General features: G+C 43.5%; 1 protein-coding gene across 5 annotated transcripts in view; it reads left to right on the top strand.

Annotated features, from left to right (window-relative positions):
* The window catches only part of DNAJC13 (DnaJ heat shock protein family (Hsp40) member C13), a 215,749-nt gene that overhangs the window by 87,094 nt on the left and 112,523 nt on the right, over positions 1–16,132 (top strand). For all 5 annotated transcript variants that reach the window (XM_044292710.1, XM_044292709.1, XM_044292708.1 and 2 more), the window contains exons 6-10: positions 5,678–5,878; positions 8,730–8,936; positions 12,264–12,359; positions 13,109–13,200; positions 14,364–14,530. In XM_044292710.1, the coding sequence (XP_044148645.1) occupies positions 5,678–5,878; positions 8,730–8,936; positions 12,264–12,359; positions 13,109–13,200; positions 14,364–14,530 (763 nt within the window). The remainder of the gene's footprint in view (positions 1–5,677; positions 5,879–8,729; positions 8,937–12,263; positions 12,360–13,108; positions 13,201–14,363; positions 14,531–16,132) is intronic.

Genomic DNA, 16,132 nt, shown 5'->3' with positions numbered 1-16,132 from the left:
CTCCCCTCTCCTCCGCACATTCTTCACTGATGCAGCAGTCTGGATCACAGGAGGAGCCCAGCACTGAATGTAGCTGGGCTCCTGCTGGAACAGAGATAACTCCAGTTCCGACTGACTAACTCACTGGATGCCATGGTCAATAGTGACTGCAGCATCTAGGCAGTTAACCCTCTTCACCAGGTGCAGTTGTCATGGCATCCGCCAACATGTCAGACTTACCAGCGGTACAGAAGCTGTCCGTTCTTAATTGAACTTGTAGATTTATGTAGAGTGCACCCGCTGCTACTGTTGAGGGAGAGTTGATGGTGCAGTAATCGTGGAAACATCCTGACAGGGAATCAACAATATGAACACAGTCCAGAGTGTAAAGCCAGGTATAAAAGCCCAGCACCCATCGCGTAGGGCAAGAGGAGGGCTTGTTATAAACTAGGACAGTGTCACCCAGAGTATAATGATACATTTATTTATTCTCATCTACTTGGCAGGAGCGGTCACCCTGCTTTCCACAGTCACCAATTATGGAGGTGCCCACCTTCGCTCACCTGTGTATTTCTTGATATTTGTATTCATGAAACAATAAGCACAGGGTGAAGAGACCCTGTATGTATACCTGCAGTTGGTAAATGGCTGATAACGGGAGAACAAGACATTTGTCACTGATGAAACATATTACATAGTTTCTTGTGGTCGCTTGTACGATTGATTTATGCAAAGTTCCATGAAAAGTTAGATCTGATCATTTGGTCTTTTACCCTTTCAAGAGCTCCACTTGCTGTCAATGAATAGGAACTTTCCAGTTCCCATCTACAGGCTGAAATCCTGTACAGATCTAATACTTTCCACCATTTTTCCCACCCCAAAATGGTGTCCTCTGTAAAAAAAAAATTAAGTTCTCATAAGGCTTCATTGGCAAAAAATTTAATAATTTGTCACCGAAAAAAATTATCTGGAAAAATGTATAATCTTACTTAAATTGAAAACAATCGAGATTATGAACCCTTTAAAAACTTACTCCTATTGACCTTATCTGTCTAGTATGTATTTAATACAGGAGTAACAGATGAATAGTGACCAATATCTACAGTATATGTATGAAGCATAGCTATGCCATAATGTGTAGTAACTAGAGATGAGCAAATTTCCGCTTATGAAATTCATTCACACTTCGTTTGGTGGTAAAAGCAGAATTGCGTTATGGATTCTGTTACCACGGACCATAACGCAATTCTATAACTGAATGCCTTTAGAGGACTGCCCTGCATAACGAAAACGGGACGGATCCGTTTTGCAGCCCATAGACTTCTATTATGAGGGAATGACTAACGGAATGCATTCCGTCCTAGAATTGCATCATGGTCCGTGGTAACGGAATCCATAATGCAATTCACCTTTTACCACCAAACGAAGTGTGACTGAATTTCAAAATGTGAAATTCGCTGATCTCTAGTAGTAACCAAATGTTCTGTATACTGTACCACAGTGAACAGTTTCTATCATGTAGCAGATTTAAAGGGGTTTTGTCACTTCAGCAAATTGCATTTATCATGTAGAGAAAGTTAATACAAAGCAATTACTAATGTATTGTTATTATCCATATTGCTTTCTTTGCTAGCTATGCACTGCTCGTTTGCATGGTTACGACCACCCTGCAATCTGTCAGTGGTTGCCGTGCTTGCACACTATAGGGAAAAGTGACAGCGGTTCTGGTCGCCGGGACTGTGGGAGCTCACTTAGGCTGGTTCTTTTTCCTGTAGTGTGCAAGCATGGCCATCACTTATGGATTGCAGGGTGGTCATAACCATGGAAACTAGCAGTGTATAATGTGATTAAATGAATCCAGCCAGCAAAGGAAGCAATATGGATAATAACAATACATTAGTAAGTGTCTTGTATTAACTTTCTCTACATAATAAATTATATTTGCTGAAGTGACACAACCCCATGAATTAAATGAATTTCTCGTGCATGGCATTGGGGGACACAGCACCATGGGTATACGTCCAAATACCACTAGGAGGCACTAGACACAAAAAGTGTTGGCTCCTCCCAGGTGGGCTATACCCTCTCCACAGGCACGAGGCTATACAGTTTTTAGTCTAGTGCCGTAGGAAGCAGACCTGTCCTGCTTTTTTTGCAGGTCCTGCTGTTTTTTATTTTTATTCTTTTTTTCTCTCTTCCGCAGGTCTCTGTGTTCTCCACCGTTATACCTGCTGCAGGCTGGGGCTCCATCGTGTTCCACTTTAGTTGCCCCCCCCCCCTCCTGCGGGCGCGTACTTCTGTGCCGTCGCCGGTCACCTAGTCCCCACAGACTGCATCCGCAGTGGCTTGCCGGCATTCCCAGGGTTCCCGTGTTGAGTCTGCCGAAGGGGTGACCCTGCGGCGCCCGAAGACATCGGATGGTGAGTATATTCCCCTGTCCCTGTTCCCTCCTGTGGCCAGGAGGATGGGATCAACCTTAGCTGGGGGTCCTCGGAAGCCTCTATCTTCCTCCAAGCCAACCCCCCCCCCCCCTTTTTTTCTTGGTGGGGGGGGGGGTTATATTCTTGTTTCCCCTCCCTTCTCTTCCCCCTTGGTTTTTTCTCTCCTCCCTGGTCACACAGTCTTCTCCCTGGCCTTCCCTGCTACTTTAGTCCCCGGCTTCTGCCGGGACTAGTCCTCATCTTCCATGGCCCGTTCCCGGCTCCCAGGTGCTCCGTTTGCCCTGATCCGCCTACCCCTTACAGGACGAGATATTGAGGGCTCCTCCAATTGCCGTGGCCATTGCACCTACCTCATCATAGTGTGCACCAAACAGCCATCTTACTCCCTTCATAGGTAGAGTTCCTGAACCGTCTCTGATGCTGCAGCCATTACACCTGTCTGGCTTCTATGGTGTACTATGCGTCCCTGTTTCAGTTGCCATTGCACCTACCTGATTGTAGTGTGCACCTGTCTTGTTCTTTGTGGTACCATGAGGCCCTATAGGTACCATTGTTAACGCGGTTGCTGTTGCACCTCTCTGGTTCTAGGGCGCACCATGCGGCCACATTGCTTCGATCTTAAATGTAGTACCTCTACCATCTCCAGATGCTGTACCCATTACACCAGTCTGGTCGTATCTCTGCGCTACACAGCTGTATTTCTACTTTACAGTTTGAGTAGCTGTACCCTCCAAATGCTGTCGCATGTTTCCACTCTCCTTAGACGGCAACATGCAGCCACTTTACCTATATTTTAGGCGTGTGTTTGTAGTACCCCAAGTGCTGGGCCCAATGGTGCTATCTGTGGCCTAGACAGTTTCTGTATTACTGGGTGTTTTCTGCCCCCGGGTTCTAATCTGTGCTGCGGATGTTGGTTCCATCCGTTTGGTTCTTCCATACATCTGCCACTCCGTTACTGTCGTGCTCATTGGTCTCCTTGTACCTCTCAAGGCACTGTCTACACCAGGCCACCTTCGTTCAGCATGTGCATGGTTACCATATCTACCCCCACCTTATCGGTCTAGTGCTACTTCTGGTAGCTCCAGTATATGGCTGATCTGTCTGATCCAGCGGGTGGTCCACATACAACCACGCTCCCTACTCCATGGCCAGGTGGTTGTTGGCCTTTGTGCTAGGGTTGCTCTTGCCATCTCTTTAAGGTACTACGGTATGCTGTGCTCCGCATTACCCCATGTTATAGAGGAGTACTCGTGGTGTTTCCTATTACAGAGCAGCCCATTCCTGGTGAAGTACAGGGATCTCCACTGGATCTTCTACCTTGTTGGGGCACGTAGCTGGTGAGCATCGGCCGCTGCAGCAGTTTTCGGTCATCGCTGGATGTCCTCCGCCACACAGAATCCTTCTGGGGTCCACGGCAGTTATGGTCGCTGGATGTCTTCCCTGACGGGTCAGGGACAGGACCCCTGAGCGCCACACACCTGTCTGGTAAGTGAATTTTCAGCTGATCGCTCTGGCATTGGACAGGGTCCCGTAGTTCCTTCTGGGTCCTGGTGTTATCGGTGGGAGTTTTCAGTATGCCGGTCACAGCTGGTTTCTACATTTCTATGTAGGCTGCCCTGACTTTTTCAGGCGACTTCTGCATTCCTTATGCATATGGATGTCTGTCAGTTTTGTGGTACATCCCGAGCTGCTGTACTTGTCCTCTTTGGGACAATGTATACAGTTTGCTAGTCACTATTCTTGGTATGGCTAGTTGTCCATGGCCAATGTCCCTTCCCCTATGGTGGTTTCATTTCGCCTTTCCTGGATATTCTGGCTTGCGTTGTCTTCTGGTGGTTCAGCTCCTGGTTCCTTGTGAGCCCATAGTGGGTACTCCTTTCTGCAGTCCCTGTCCCCGTTCATTTGAGGTCCTCTTGGGATTTGTGTCTCTTTTCCCATCCTCCCACATCAAGTACCTGGTATTGAGTGGTTTAGTGCTACGGTTTGCAATTCCACCGTATGGTCTCCTTTGGGAGGGACCTCCTCTTGTTGTGGAACCTTTCCTCCTTAGGCTGTTTGGAGTACTCTCCTTCTACTCCCATGTCTCTCAGTCCAGTGTGTCCCTGCTGAGATTGCCTGGGCCTGTATCTGGTTCCTTTTTCCCATGATACTTCACATGCCCGGAGTTTCCTCTGGTCTTACGCTTCACAGTGATATCTTGTTTTCAGAGGCTTGTGCCTTGTCTCCTGTTTTTGGGACGCAGGTGTTATCGTTCTCTTTTCCTGGCCTTTACCTACAACCCCCTCCTTCTCCAAGGGTTGGCGGTTTTCTATAGCAACCTTGGGTTTTCACCTTTAAATGGGGCGCTTAGCTTCATCGCCTGGCCTTGCGGTGAGGGGAGACCTGCTCCCTTCACATGTGAGCCTTGCTATGGCTTCCCTCACTCGTTTGGTTTCCAGTGCGTCCCTGTTTCCTTTCTCCCCTGGCCTGTCAGGGCTTGGCAACAGTTTTTTTTGGGGGTCTGAGACAATGTAGAGCGTTGGGTAGTTCCAACACGCGGTGCTGTCCTAATTTTTTCTCCAGCCCTTGGCTGCACTCGGTGTTCCCTTTTGCCACCTTCTTGCATTTGGGACTTTCTTTCAGGCATTTGTCCTGGGGTGCTGGCAGTCTTCACTGCTTCTTCTGAGGTTTCTTCCTTGTTATGGAACCTCTTGCCCATTACGTGTTTTTTCCTGTTGGGTCACATGGTTCTCCTGCACCTGTATGCCCAACCGGTGGCGTGTCTCTTCTTTTCCCACCCTCAGGGACTGCTTTGGGACGTCCCATGGTGCTGTGTCCCCCAATGCCATGCACAAGAAAATTGGATTTTTTGTACTCACCGTAAAATCCTTTTCTCGTAGTAGGCATTGGGGGACACAGATCCCACCCTATGTTTTTACTTCTGCTTCTCCGGGCTGGTCTCTTGATCTTTCCCGGTACGGGAGTTGTTGGTTCCTTGCTTTTCTTCTCTCTCCTACTGCTTTTGGTACAAACTGAATATCCTCGTGCCTGTGGAGAGGGTATAGCACACCTGGGAGGAGCCAACACTTATTGTGTCTAGTGCCTCCTAGTGGTAGTTGGACGTATACCCATGGTGCTGTGTCCCCTAAATCCTACTACTGAGAAAAGGATTTTATGGAGAGTACAAAAAATCCAATTTTAATTAATATGAATGGCTGACATTTTTTCCTTGGAATAGTGTGGACCCTTTATGTGACTATTTTCCTGTTCTGTTTCAGAGGTACAACTGCTACAAGCATCACTGGAGCGATAGCAGAAAATTAGTCTCTTTGGAAGTGACCCCGGGGGGAATAGACCAAATAGATCCAACGAACAATCGTGTCCTCTGCTCTTATGACTATCGGAACATTGAAGGTTTTGCAGAACTGTCCGATTACCAAGGAGGGTTCTGTATCTTGTATGGAGGTTTTAATCGATTGGTAAGTATTTCTGTCTGTTTTGTTGCTTCATTAGTTTTTTAAAGGGGCTTTGTAGCATGTTAGTTAGACTGTCACTAAAGTAACTTTAGTGGGGTGCCCAATAATAGTGTTAATTCATTTTTATTCACAATAATTGTGTAATTTATCATTTATAGCAATGGTAATCATGTACTGACTTCCTGTGACTTTGTGGTGGGCTCGTGCTAATACACGGCAGACCACTTGAAAAGGAAGAGTTAGGGTATAAGCAACAGCTTTGGCCAAGGATAAAACAGGAGATGGATTTCAAACAATGTCAGATACCTTAGTCCTCATGCACATGACTGTGTCCGTTTTGCAGTCTGTAAATTGCAGATCCGCAAAACACAGATACCGGTTGTGTGTATTCCGCATTTTGCAGAACGGAATGTCTGTCCCTCAGTAGAGCAGTCCTATCCTTATCTGTGATGCGGACAAGAAGAAGACGTTCAGTTTTTTTACAGGGCCTTGGAAAGGACGTGTGGATGCATCTTTTTCAGCCCCATTGAAGTGAATGAGTTGCATCCAACCCGCAAAAAATGCGGCTCAGATGCGGACCCAAACCACTGTTGTGTGCAGGAGGCCTTATAGATAATTTAGAACTTGAACATGAGCTCAGCTGCAGAGCACTGGCATGGACTTGGCATGGTAGTTAAGAATGGAGTGACTGAGTTTGACGGAGGTTCAGTTCTTTTTAGTCCGTTTTTTTTGTTTTTGTTTTGTTTTTACCACCATTTGAGCATAAAGTCTGATTGTCTAAATGTAGTTGATGGTCGATAATAGGGTTGTCATGATACCAAAATTTTTATTCGATTTCTATACCATAAAAAAAGTATTGCAATACTCGATACCATGCAAAAAAATATAACGCCAAAAAAGCTGTGTGCATTCCATATTTTATTTAACGTCTGGCCCGTAATAGGACATTTCTATCCTATTTTTTTGGGGGGGACAAGGTGACTAAAAGTAGCGAATCGTGCGGTTTAGATTTTTTTCTGTTACGACGTTCACCGCATGGGAAATATTTTTAAATATTTTAATAGTTCACGTTTTTCGGCTGCGCGATATGTAATATGTTTATTTTTTATTGTTTTGTGAATTTGATGTGTAAAATTGGGAAAGGGGGCGATTTAAAACTTTTAGTATTTTGATAGATTTTTTTACTTTTTTTTTTTTTTTTTTTTTTTTTTACTTTTTAGGGGCTAGAACCTTTGTCCTATTCACCCTTATAGAGATCTATTAGGGTGAAAAGGACTTCACACTGTCCCTGCTGCCCTGTGCTTTGTGCACACAGCAGCATGGAGCTTAACATGGCATCCAAGGTTTCAGTAGCGTCCTAGCTGCCATGGTAACCGACCGGAGCCCAGCGATAACAGTGCTGGGTCTCCGATCGGAACTGCCACTGCCACCAATGAAGAGGAGGGGAGGAGACCATGTGCCCGCTGCCACCAATGACTATAACAAAGGGTGGGGGTGTGTGCGCCTGTGGCTACTGGGAAGGGGGGGTTGGGTGCACTGCGCCAGCAATGGTTGTAATTTATAATTACCAATGAATGTAATTAACACATTAATTCAAGTATAGGAGGCAGCGGGTGCCGGCAGCGGTATCACATACCCAGACTCAATAAGAGGGCATGCGATCCTCTGAACCGTGGCAATTAACCCCTTAGGTGCCACACCTGAGGGGTTAATTGCCACAGTTCAGTGGATCGCATGCCCTGTTATTGAGGCTGGGTGCCGGGTCTGTGATACTGCCGCCTGCACCTGCTGCCTATACTTGAATTAATGTGTTTTACATTCATTGGTGGCGCAGTGGCCCCAGTCCCTCCCCTCCTCCTCCATGCTATCTCCCCATTGGTGGCAGGGGCAGCCACGTCACAGTGGGGAGAAAGGGAGAGACTCTCTCCTTCTCCACTGTGCTAGTGAAGAAAACATGGCGCACTGAAAGTGGTGCATGCCATGTTCTCTAACAGATACTAGGTTGCACAGCCTAGTATAGTTAAATAGTAAGACCTGGTATCGTATCGATCCAGGTCTAAAAGTATCGATTGGGTATTGATACTTCGATACCCTGAGCAACCCTACTTGATCATTTGGTTTGGGCTTTATGATTCCTAAAGAGTTTTTTCATGAGAGATTGTGTGGATTATTGGAGTCAATGAAAGGAAATGACATGTTATTGATTTTTGCCTCAGATTTCATTCTTTGCAATACATTATATGCATAAACTAGGAGGAAGCTCTTTGCAGAAAACTTGCTTGAAAACCGTGCAAGTCATAATGGTCCTGAAATTTCAGGGTCTTGAAATAGAATTTAAAGAATAACAGTAGTAATAAATCGGGGCAACTGGACTTTTTCGTAAAGCTGTTTTGCTAGTCATCTGACTGGCTTTCTCGTATAGAAAAGATAAAATTAAAGAATTCCAGTTAGGGCTCATTCTCACGACCATATTTATATCTGCATCCGTTCCATTCACTTCAATGGGGCCGCAAAATATGCGGACAGAACACCACGTGCTGTCCGCATCTGTACTTCCGTTCCTCGGCCCCACAAGAAAAGATAGAAATGCTTATTCTTGTCCGTAATTGCGGACAAGAATAGGACATGTTCTATCATAGGGCAAAATGCAGAATGCACACGGGCCGGTATCCTTGTTTTACGGATCCGAAATTTGCAGATCGCAAAACACATTTGATCGTCTGCATGAGCCCTTTCTCACAAATTCACAGTCATTAATGAAAATTAAGGCAGCAGAGGAAAAAAAAAAAAACTAACCTTTCTATGGCAGAAGTCCTAAATGCCTGTGACTGTATTTAACATGTTTGCTTTTCAGCATTTATTTGCTACAGAACAAAGAGATGAAATCATTAAAAGTGCCGTAGAGCATGCTGGAAACTACATAGGAATTTCCCTGAGGACAAGAAAAGATCCTATAGAGTTTGAGCACTATGTAAACCTTCGTTTGGGGAAATATAGCAATGACGAATCCATCACCTCATTAGCGGAATTCATTGTTCAGAAGATCACCCCAAGGCATACGGTAAGGTTATGTGCCTGTCTGTTTAAAACTGGACAAACCCTTTCAGAACATAGCCACCCCCGTCATTTGCTGATCTCCACCAGTCTGAAAACCAGATAATTGTCTGATATCAACATGGGAACAAATTAGGTGACTAACACCAGCAGAATTTACCACAAATAAATAGGTGGCCATGTAGCGCTCAATTTTTCCAGGGTGTGGGTTTCCACAGAGAGGGCTCTGGGTGCCACCTCTGGCACCCGTATCATAGGTTCGCCATCATTGGTATATAGTAATGTACTGTCTTGCAAGGTCCTCCAGAGCAAGTGCTGCTGTTCATATTGGCTCTACAATCCAATCTGTCTATTAGAAGAAACCACCTCCATGACGTCTGTATGTCACATAAAGTCCTCCAGAGTCTTCCTGCTCTATGTTCTGGCGGTTTTAGGGTACTTTCACACTAGCATTTTTCTTTTCCGGCATAGAGCTCCGTCACAGGGGCTCTATACCGCAAAAGAACTGATTAGGCATATCCCCATGCATTCTGAATGGAGAGTAATCTGTTCAGGATGCATCAGAATGTCTTCAGTTCAGTAATTTTGACTGATCAGGCAAAAGATAAAACCGTAGCATGCTACGGTTTTATCTCCGGCGAAAAAAACTGAAGACTTGCTAGGAATGTATTAGTGCCGGATCCGGCATTCAAAATACCGGAATATGCAGACCAGTAAAAATGTGAAAAAAGATACAAGACGGATCTGTCTGTCCGCATGACAAGCGGAGAGACGGATCCGTTCTTGCAATGCATTTGTGAGACGGATCCGGATGCGTCTCGCAAATGCTTTCAATCACATCCAGATCGGCTGATCCGGCGGGCAGTTCCGACGATGGAACTGTCCGCCGGATCACACTGCTGCAAGTGTGAAAATAGCCTTAGAGAGACCCTGATGAAGAAAACATCCTGTAGGATGTTGAGATTTCCTATTAGAGTATATGGGCACCATTTAAGCATACTTTATCTAAATTCATAAAGACCTCAACAATTTTATATCGTGGACTTGCATACACTTTATCTAAGAAACAGTTGTTGTGCATTGCTATATAACAAGAATGTATTTTTTTTTTTTTTTTTTTTGGTTCTGGCTAATAGAAAGGAGTGTAGAGCAGCAAAGTTCACCCTTCCCCCCCCATCCTTACTTATCCAACTGACTTATTAGGGCATACAGGCTTTGAGAGACAACTCCTTTAAATAAAATAACTGAACAAGACATGCCCAAAAATATTACAATTATATCTCGGCACTTCGTCCCTTCAACCTCTATTTGTCTATTAATCCCATTTTTCTCATGCTGCAATGAAATCTGAGAGCTATATGAAATCTTGTGTTTTCCAGGACTCCCCATATAAATGTGTATAAGGCTACATGCACACAACTGTATGTGTTTTGCGGTCCACAGATTGCATCCGTATGTCATTTTTTATTTTTTCCGTATCCATTGTAATGATGCCTATCCTTGTCCGCAAAACGGACAAGAATGGCATATGCTCTATTTTTTTATTTTTTTCTGGGGCTACGGAACGGAAATATGAATGAGGATAGCACATGGTGGCTTTCCTCATTTTTTGCGGACCCATTGAAATGGGTCCGCCTCCTATCCGCAAAGAAAAATAAAAATAAAAAATGGAACGTACACGGAAAATACATTTGTGTGTATGAGGCCTAAGCTTCAGACATTTTTTTTCATGTATTGTAGATAATAGTGCACGTAAATTGCTTTACAATTGGATGTCAGTTTGAACTGCAGATCAGGAACGACTGTCATATTTGATCTGAGTGCCAGAATTTCCTGCTTGGCCTCAAAGAAATGTTGAAATCAAATATATTGGAAATGTAATACCTACAGTATTTTTCGCTTTATAAGACGCACCTGATGATAAGACGCCCCCCAGATTTTAGAGTAGGAAAATAAGAAAAAAATATTTTTCATCAGACCTGATATCAGCCCACTCAGACCCGATATCAGCCCACTCAGAGCCTTATCAGACCTCAGATTAGCCCATCATTACCCCCCAGACCTCAAATCAGCCTATTAGTACCCCCAGATCTCAGAATAGCCCATCAGTACTTCATCAGACCTCAGATCGGACTAAAATAAAAAATCATCTTACCTGTCCTGCACCGCGTCTCCTCTTCAGCTGACGCGCTCCCATTTTCCCAGCCTGCACTGCACTGTGACATGACTGCGTGCAGCTTCATGTATTCCTAATACATACTAGTGAGCGCTTCCATAATGTAAACGCTCACTAGTATTCGTTTTATAAGACACATGGACATTTTCCCACCACTTTTTTGGGGGGGACGGGGACGGGGGGGGACGGGGGGGGGGGGTGTGTGTGTCTTATAAAGCGAAAAATACGGTATATCTTAAAATAGGAGATTTTCTACTGCATGTTGAAGTGGGAAAAATATGGAATTCAGTTGCTTGGTCGCAGGGAGAGCTGAGTCCTCATGAATCAGGTCTCATTGGCTCTCTGGAGCTGTTAAATACAAGATTTCAGCAAAACTCTTGGCCAGTTAAAGAGAACGATCCAGCATTTTGCTAAGGAGCAGCAAACAGATAGTGACAGATTAGCTTTAAAGAGTGTATATAGCAGTGATGGTGAACCTTTTTGAGACTTAGTGCCCAAACTACAAACCAAAACCCACTTATTTACCACAAAGTGCCAACACAGCAATTTAACCTGAATACCAATATAGTATATCTTCCATGTACTTTATCATTTAGCTATAATAACCTGCATACACTCTATAATAGCACTGCCTGTGCTGTTCATAGCGCACCCTGAGCTGATGAATGGCAGGAAAAGTCTAAGGCATATTGGTACACCATAGACTTTTTCCAGGGTGTGGGTGCCTCCAGAGCAAGTGCTGCTGTTCATATTGGCTCTACAATCCAATCTGTCCATTAGAAGAAACCACCTCCATGATGTCTGTATGTCACGTTATGTAAAATGGAATGATTTTTCTTCAAGTAACAATACATATGAAACACACTGCCTAATGTCTTCTGTAGATATAATGTATCCACTTCTCATTGTATGTGTATGTATAAAGTTGGTTAAAAAGATCTGCGTCATGAGTAATCTCAGGGGGAGGGGGGTTTCTAGTTGATGCTGTGATCCGTGATCGTGACACTTTAAATACTACTTTGCTTTGTACTTAGAAGACTTACCAGAATTGTCAGGGTAATAATTGAGTTGCAATATTCCAGATATATCCTGTCTTCTAGAATTTCATTAGGAGGAAGTTGTGGAAATGCAGTAATTTAATTGTGTGTTATGTTTCAGGAGCCAGTGAAAAGATTATTAGCACTTACTGAAACATGTCTAGTGGAACGAGACCCAGCTACCTACAACATTGTAACTCTGAAACCATTAGGAGAGGTGAGTCTCAGTTGCGATTTGAGGTTTGGATAGGCTCAAAGGTGGGGGGCGAATGTAAAAATAATTTATTTTATGACAGTAAAATATCAAAATCGTAGGAGTCTTTTGCAGTAGCTTATGCCTTTCAGATGCGTTCCTCCTGCATAGCTTTTGACAGGCTTCCCCATGTTCCTTCAAGCAGAAGATGCAGTTTTGGTAATTTGCCATAAACCTTAGCTTGTGGGAAATGCTTGAAAGCATAAAAGAACACAATAAAATATCTGTTCTTTTTACAGCAAGCATAGGGTGGAACTGAAGAATCTGCTGAAATTCTGTCTTCTAAAACTAGACTTAAATATCACTGGAACGCTGTTAAACAGCAGGGGTGAACTGCAGTTTCTTCATGTACTGCATCTGAAGCAAATGCGTGTCATTGATTTTTAACCTGGCTTTGCCAGCTTGGCTACATACTTTAAGTGTATTTTACTGCAGTTCTTTTCCAGCGAAAATCAAAGGCTCATAAATTATATACGTTTAATGAACTAATTGGTTTGGAAAATAGCTAATTTTTACTTTGACTAACAAGTTCAACTACTTGATCTTGAAGAGCTTGATGCTCAACTCAGAGAGCCCGCCTGGGTGAAGAAGGGGTTATGTCCGGGTTCAGCTCTAAACCCAGACAACCCCTTTAAACTATCACATGGTATACCTGGTATCTGAGGGTGACATATGTCCTACAATACTTTTTAAATTTTTATTTTTTCATCTAGATTTTTGCACTTGTGTACAACCCAGAAAATCCACAACTTTTTACCATTGAATTCATTAGAGGTCAAATTCGGAAATACTCGTCAACTGAAAGGTATCATCCTTTTTACTTTTAAGTTTTCAACCTATTTTCACTAAGGTCATGTGATGCCTTTTAAAATGGTTATACCACATAAAAGTATTTATCACTTATCCTGAGTGCTGTCTGTCCCATAGAGGTGAATGGAACATTAGATCAACATGCTGACTACCCCTCTTGGGATCGCTGGGGGTCATTTCAGTGGTCAGAATCTTCACAATGGGTGATAGGTAGGTGATAAATACTTTTTAATGGCTAACCATGTTAATAGTAAAACATTTCTGGAATTCCTTTTTCATCTTGTGAATTTACAGTGTGATGCAACCAACCAAATATGGTGATTTAAAGAAAAGGACTTAATGGATGCACTATGTATATGTACCTCGTTAGAATTCCTGTTATTCAGTATCCAGATAAAAAAAAAATATATATATAAATAATAATTAAGTTCCAAAGATTAGTAATAAAATGAAGCCAAAGAATTTAAAGCGTTTCTGTCATCAGAATTAACCCTATTAAACTAGCTGACATTCGCGATGTGCTAATGTCAGCTGAACCTAACTAGCCTATTCCTACTTTTATCTATGCCCCCATTACTCCAGAAATATAACTTTTATAATATGCTAATTATGCCTCTAGGTGTAGGGGGGCGTTGTCCCTGCTCCTAGAGGCTCCGTTCTCCCACCTCGGGCCATGCCCTGCTACACTAGATTGACAGGGTCAGGCAGCCTTCACCTCCAACTGCAGGCCCTGTGCGCCGTACGGTATTAGGCGCAGGCGCAGTGAGGCAGCCAGTGAGCGCCCTTCACTCACTGTGCCTGTGATGAATACTGAACGGGACAGCGCAGGCGCAAGATTTACAAGGCACACAGGGCCGCCAGTAGGAGACCAACACTGCCTGGCCCTTTCAATCTAGTGTAGCAGGGCATGGCCAGAGGTGGGAGAACGGAGCCTCTAGTAGCAGTTGCAACACCCTCCCTGCTCTTAGAGGCCAATTAGCATATTATAAAAGTTATATTTCTGCAGTAACATGGGCTTAGATAAAAGTAGGTATAGACTAGTTAGGTTCAGCTGACATTAGCACATCGCTAATGTCAGCTAGTTTAATAGGGTTAATTCTGGTGACAAAAACCCTTTTAAACAGGTCTGAATTTCACTGTGAAGATATTTATTCCCAGAGATTCCTTGTTGGCAAGCCTTTTAGATGGGGTCAGAGCTTCCGGCAATAGGGATGTCTGTGTCAAAATGACTCCAACACAGAGAGGCCAACGATGGGGTCTCATGAGTGTACCTGTGGACGAAGAGGTGGAAAGTCTTCACTTGAGATTTCTTGCTTCTCCTCCAAGTAAGTAGACATAATCATCTCTTATGAATGAATACATTTTAGGAATGATTTCCACTGCAGTGTAAGTGAAAATCATATTAAAGCATATTTTTCTTAGCACAAACCAGGAGTATATGTAATATATGTTGTCGTCATGCCTGCAGAAAATTCTTCAGTCGTAAAAAAAAATCCAGCTGGATTAACACAATATATAGAAAACATAGAGGAGTAAGACCACATGCTGTCAGACGTGAGGCAGAAGTGGCGAGATGTCTGGCTCGGAGTGTGGGAGCACAACTCTTGCAAGAAGAGCAGCTCGGATTCAGTTATAAAAGCTGCAGAGAGATGGAAATTTCTGTCTGCTGTACATCTAAAATAACAACTGTAGAATAAAAGGACATAAATCACACATCCACATATGATACATTAAAAGGGTTGTCTAGCATTTTAGTAAGTGATCTAATCAGCTAGTAATGACCTGTCCTTAGGATAGGCTTTCACTTACTAAAGGCTGGACAGCCCTTTTAGTCTATTACTGCCATGCAAAATTTATAAACATGAACGTGAGGTTCTTTAAAAAGACTCTAAAATAAAATTACTGAAAATACTTGAATATTACTTTATCATAAATACATTCCAAAATACAGTCAAATAAAAATATACTGGGCACTCTAATTCATGGACTACCATATGTTTATTATAATACTGGTAAAATATCTTAAATCACTAAAAAATAATTAATATAAAATTTTATAAAACAATACACACTTCTAAGATAAGACGTTCAAATACAATATTAAAACATCATGGTATTGTCTCAACTAAAATCTCTAAATCCCATATATACTAAAAGTCTCTAGAAGTCACATATAATGTGGAAAGTATAAAGATAAAGGTGCTAGGTAACTGTTCGTTCCTGTGAAGATAATTCCTGAGTACAGGGACAGTTCAGTTAATCCTTAGGTGAGCGTTATTGCGGCGTCCCGCTTTACTCACTTGTAACAGCGCTGTCTTGTTAGGTCCTAGCGAGGTCAGCTTATTTGTAGCTGGTTGCCGGTGCTGTGTGTTGGTGCTGCTGCACAGTCAAAAGCAAGAGGACTCTGCCTTTCGGAGTGATCGCTCTAGACACCGCTCCGCTGGGTAATAGAGCCGGTATCCTGCGAGCTCAGCGTACCCTCTTCCACGCTCCCACAGCCAGACGCTTGTCTGATCTCAGCTGTGTTCCTGTTTGTTAGTTAGGATCAGCGTGTCAGGTCGTGTATCTCCGGCGTAATCGTTAACAGAGTCCTATTTAGTCAGTAAGCTGGCATATCCTTAGGGGGGTCTTGAGCCAAACCAGACGCGTTTCGGGGGATAATATCGCCCCTTCCTCAGTGGTACTCCAACCCCCGTAAGTTCCCCCTTTATATAGCACTTCCAGGTCCAAGTTCGTGAGTCAGGTGTGGGCTGTGATTTTTCCCACAAAACCCAAAATGGATTTCCTTACTTCCCAGATGTGTTAGCAGTAAAACTACTCACTGTTTGTAGTGGACATATATGTTTTAGTGTGTTAGTTGGCATATCATTCAATTCTTGAGGTAGGATTTATTCGTTTCATTCCGGACGGTAACATGCCGCATACCT

The sequence above is a fragment of the Bufo gargarizans genome, chromosome 5 (assembly GCF_014858855.1).
Source record: "Bufo gargarizans isolate SCDJY-AF-19 chromosome 5, ASM1485885v1, whole genome shotgun sequence".
Classification (NCBI taxonomy): domain Eukaryota; kingdom Metazoa; phylum Chordata; class Amphibia; order Anura; family Bufonidae; genus Bufo; species Bufo gargarizans.
The sequence above is the reverse complement of the archived record's forward strand: the minus strand, read 5'-3'. Positions and strand labels throughout refer to the sequence as shown.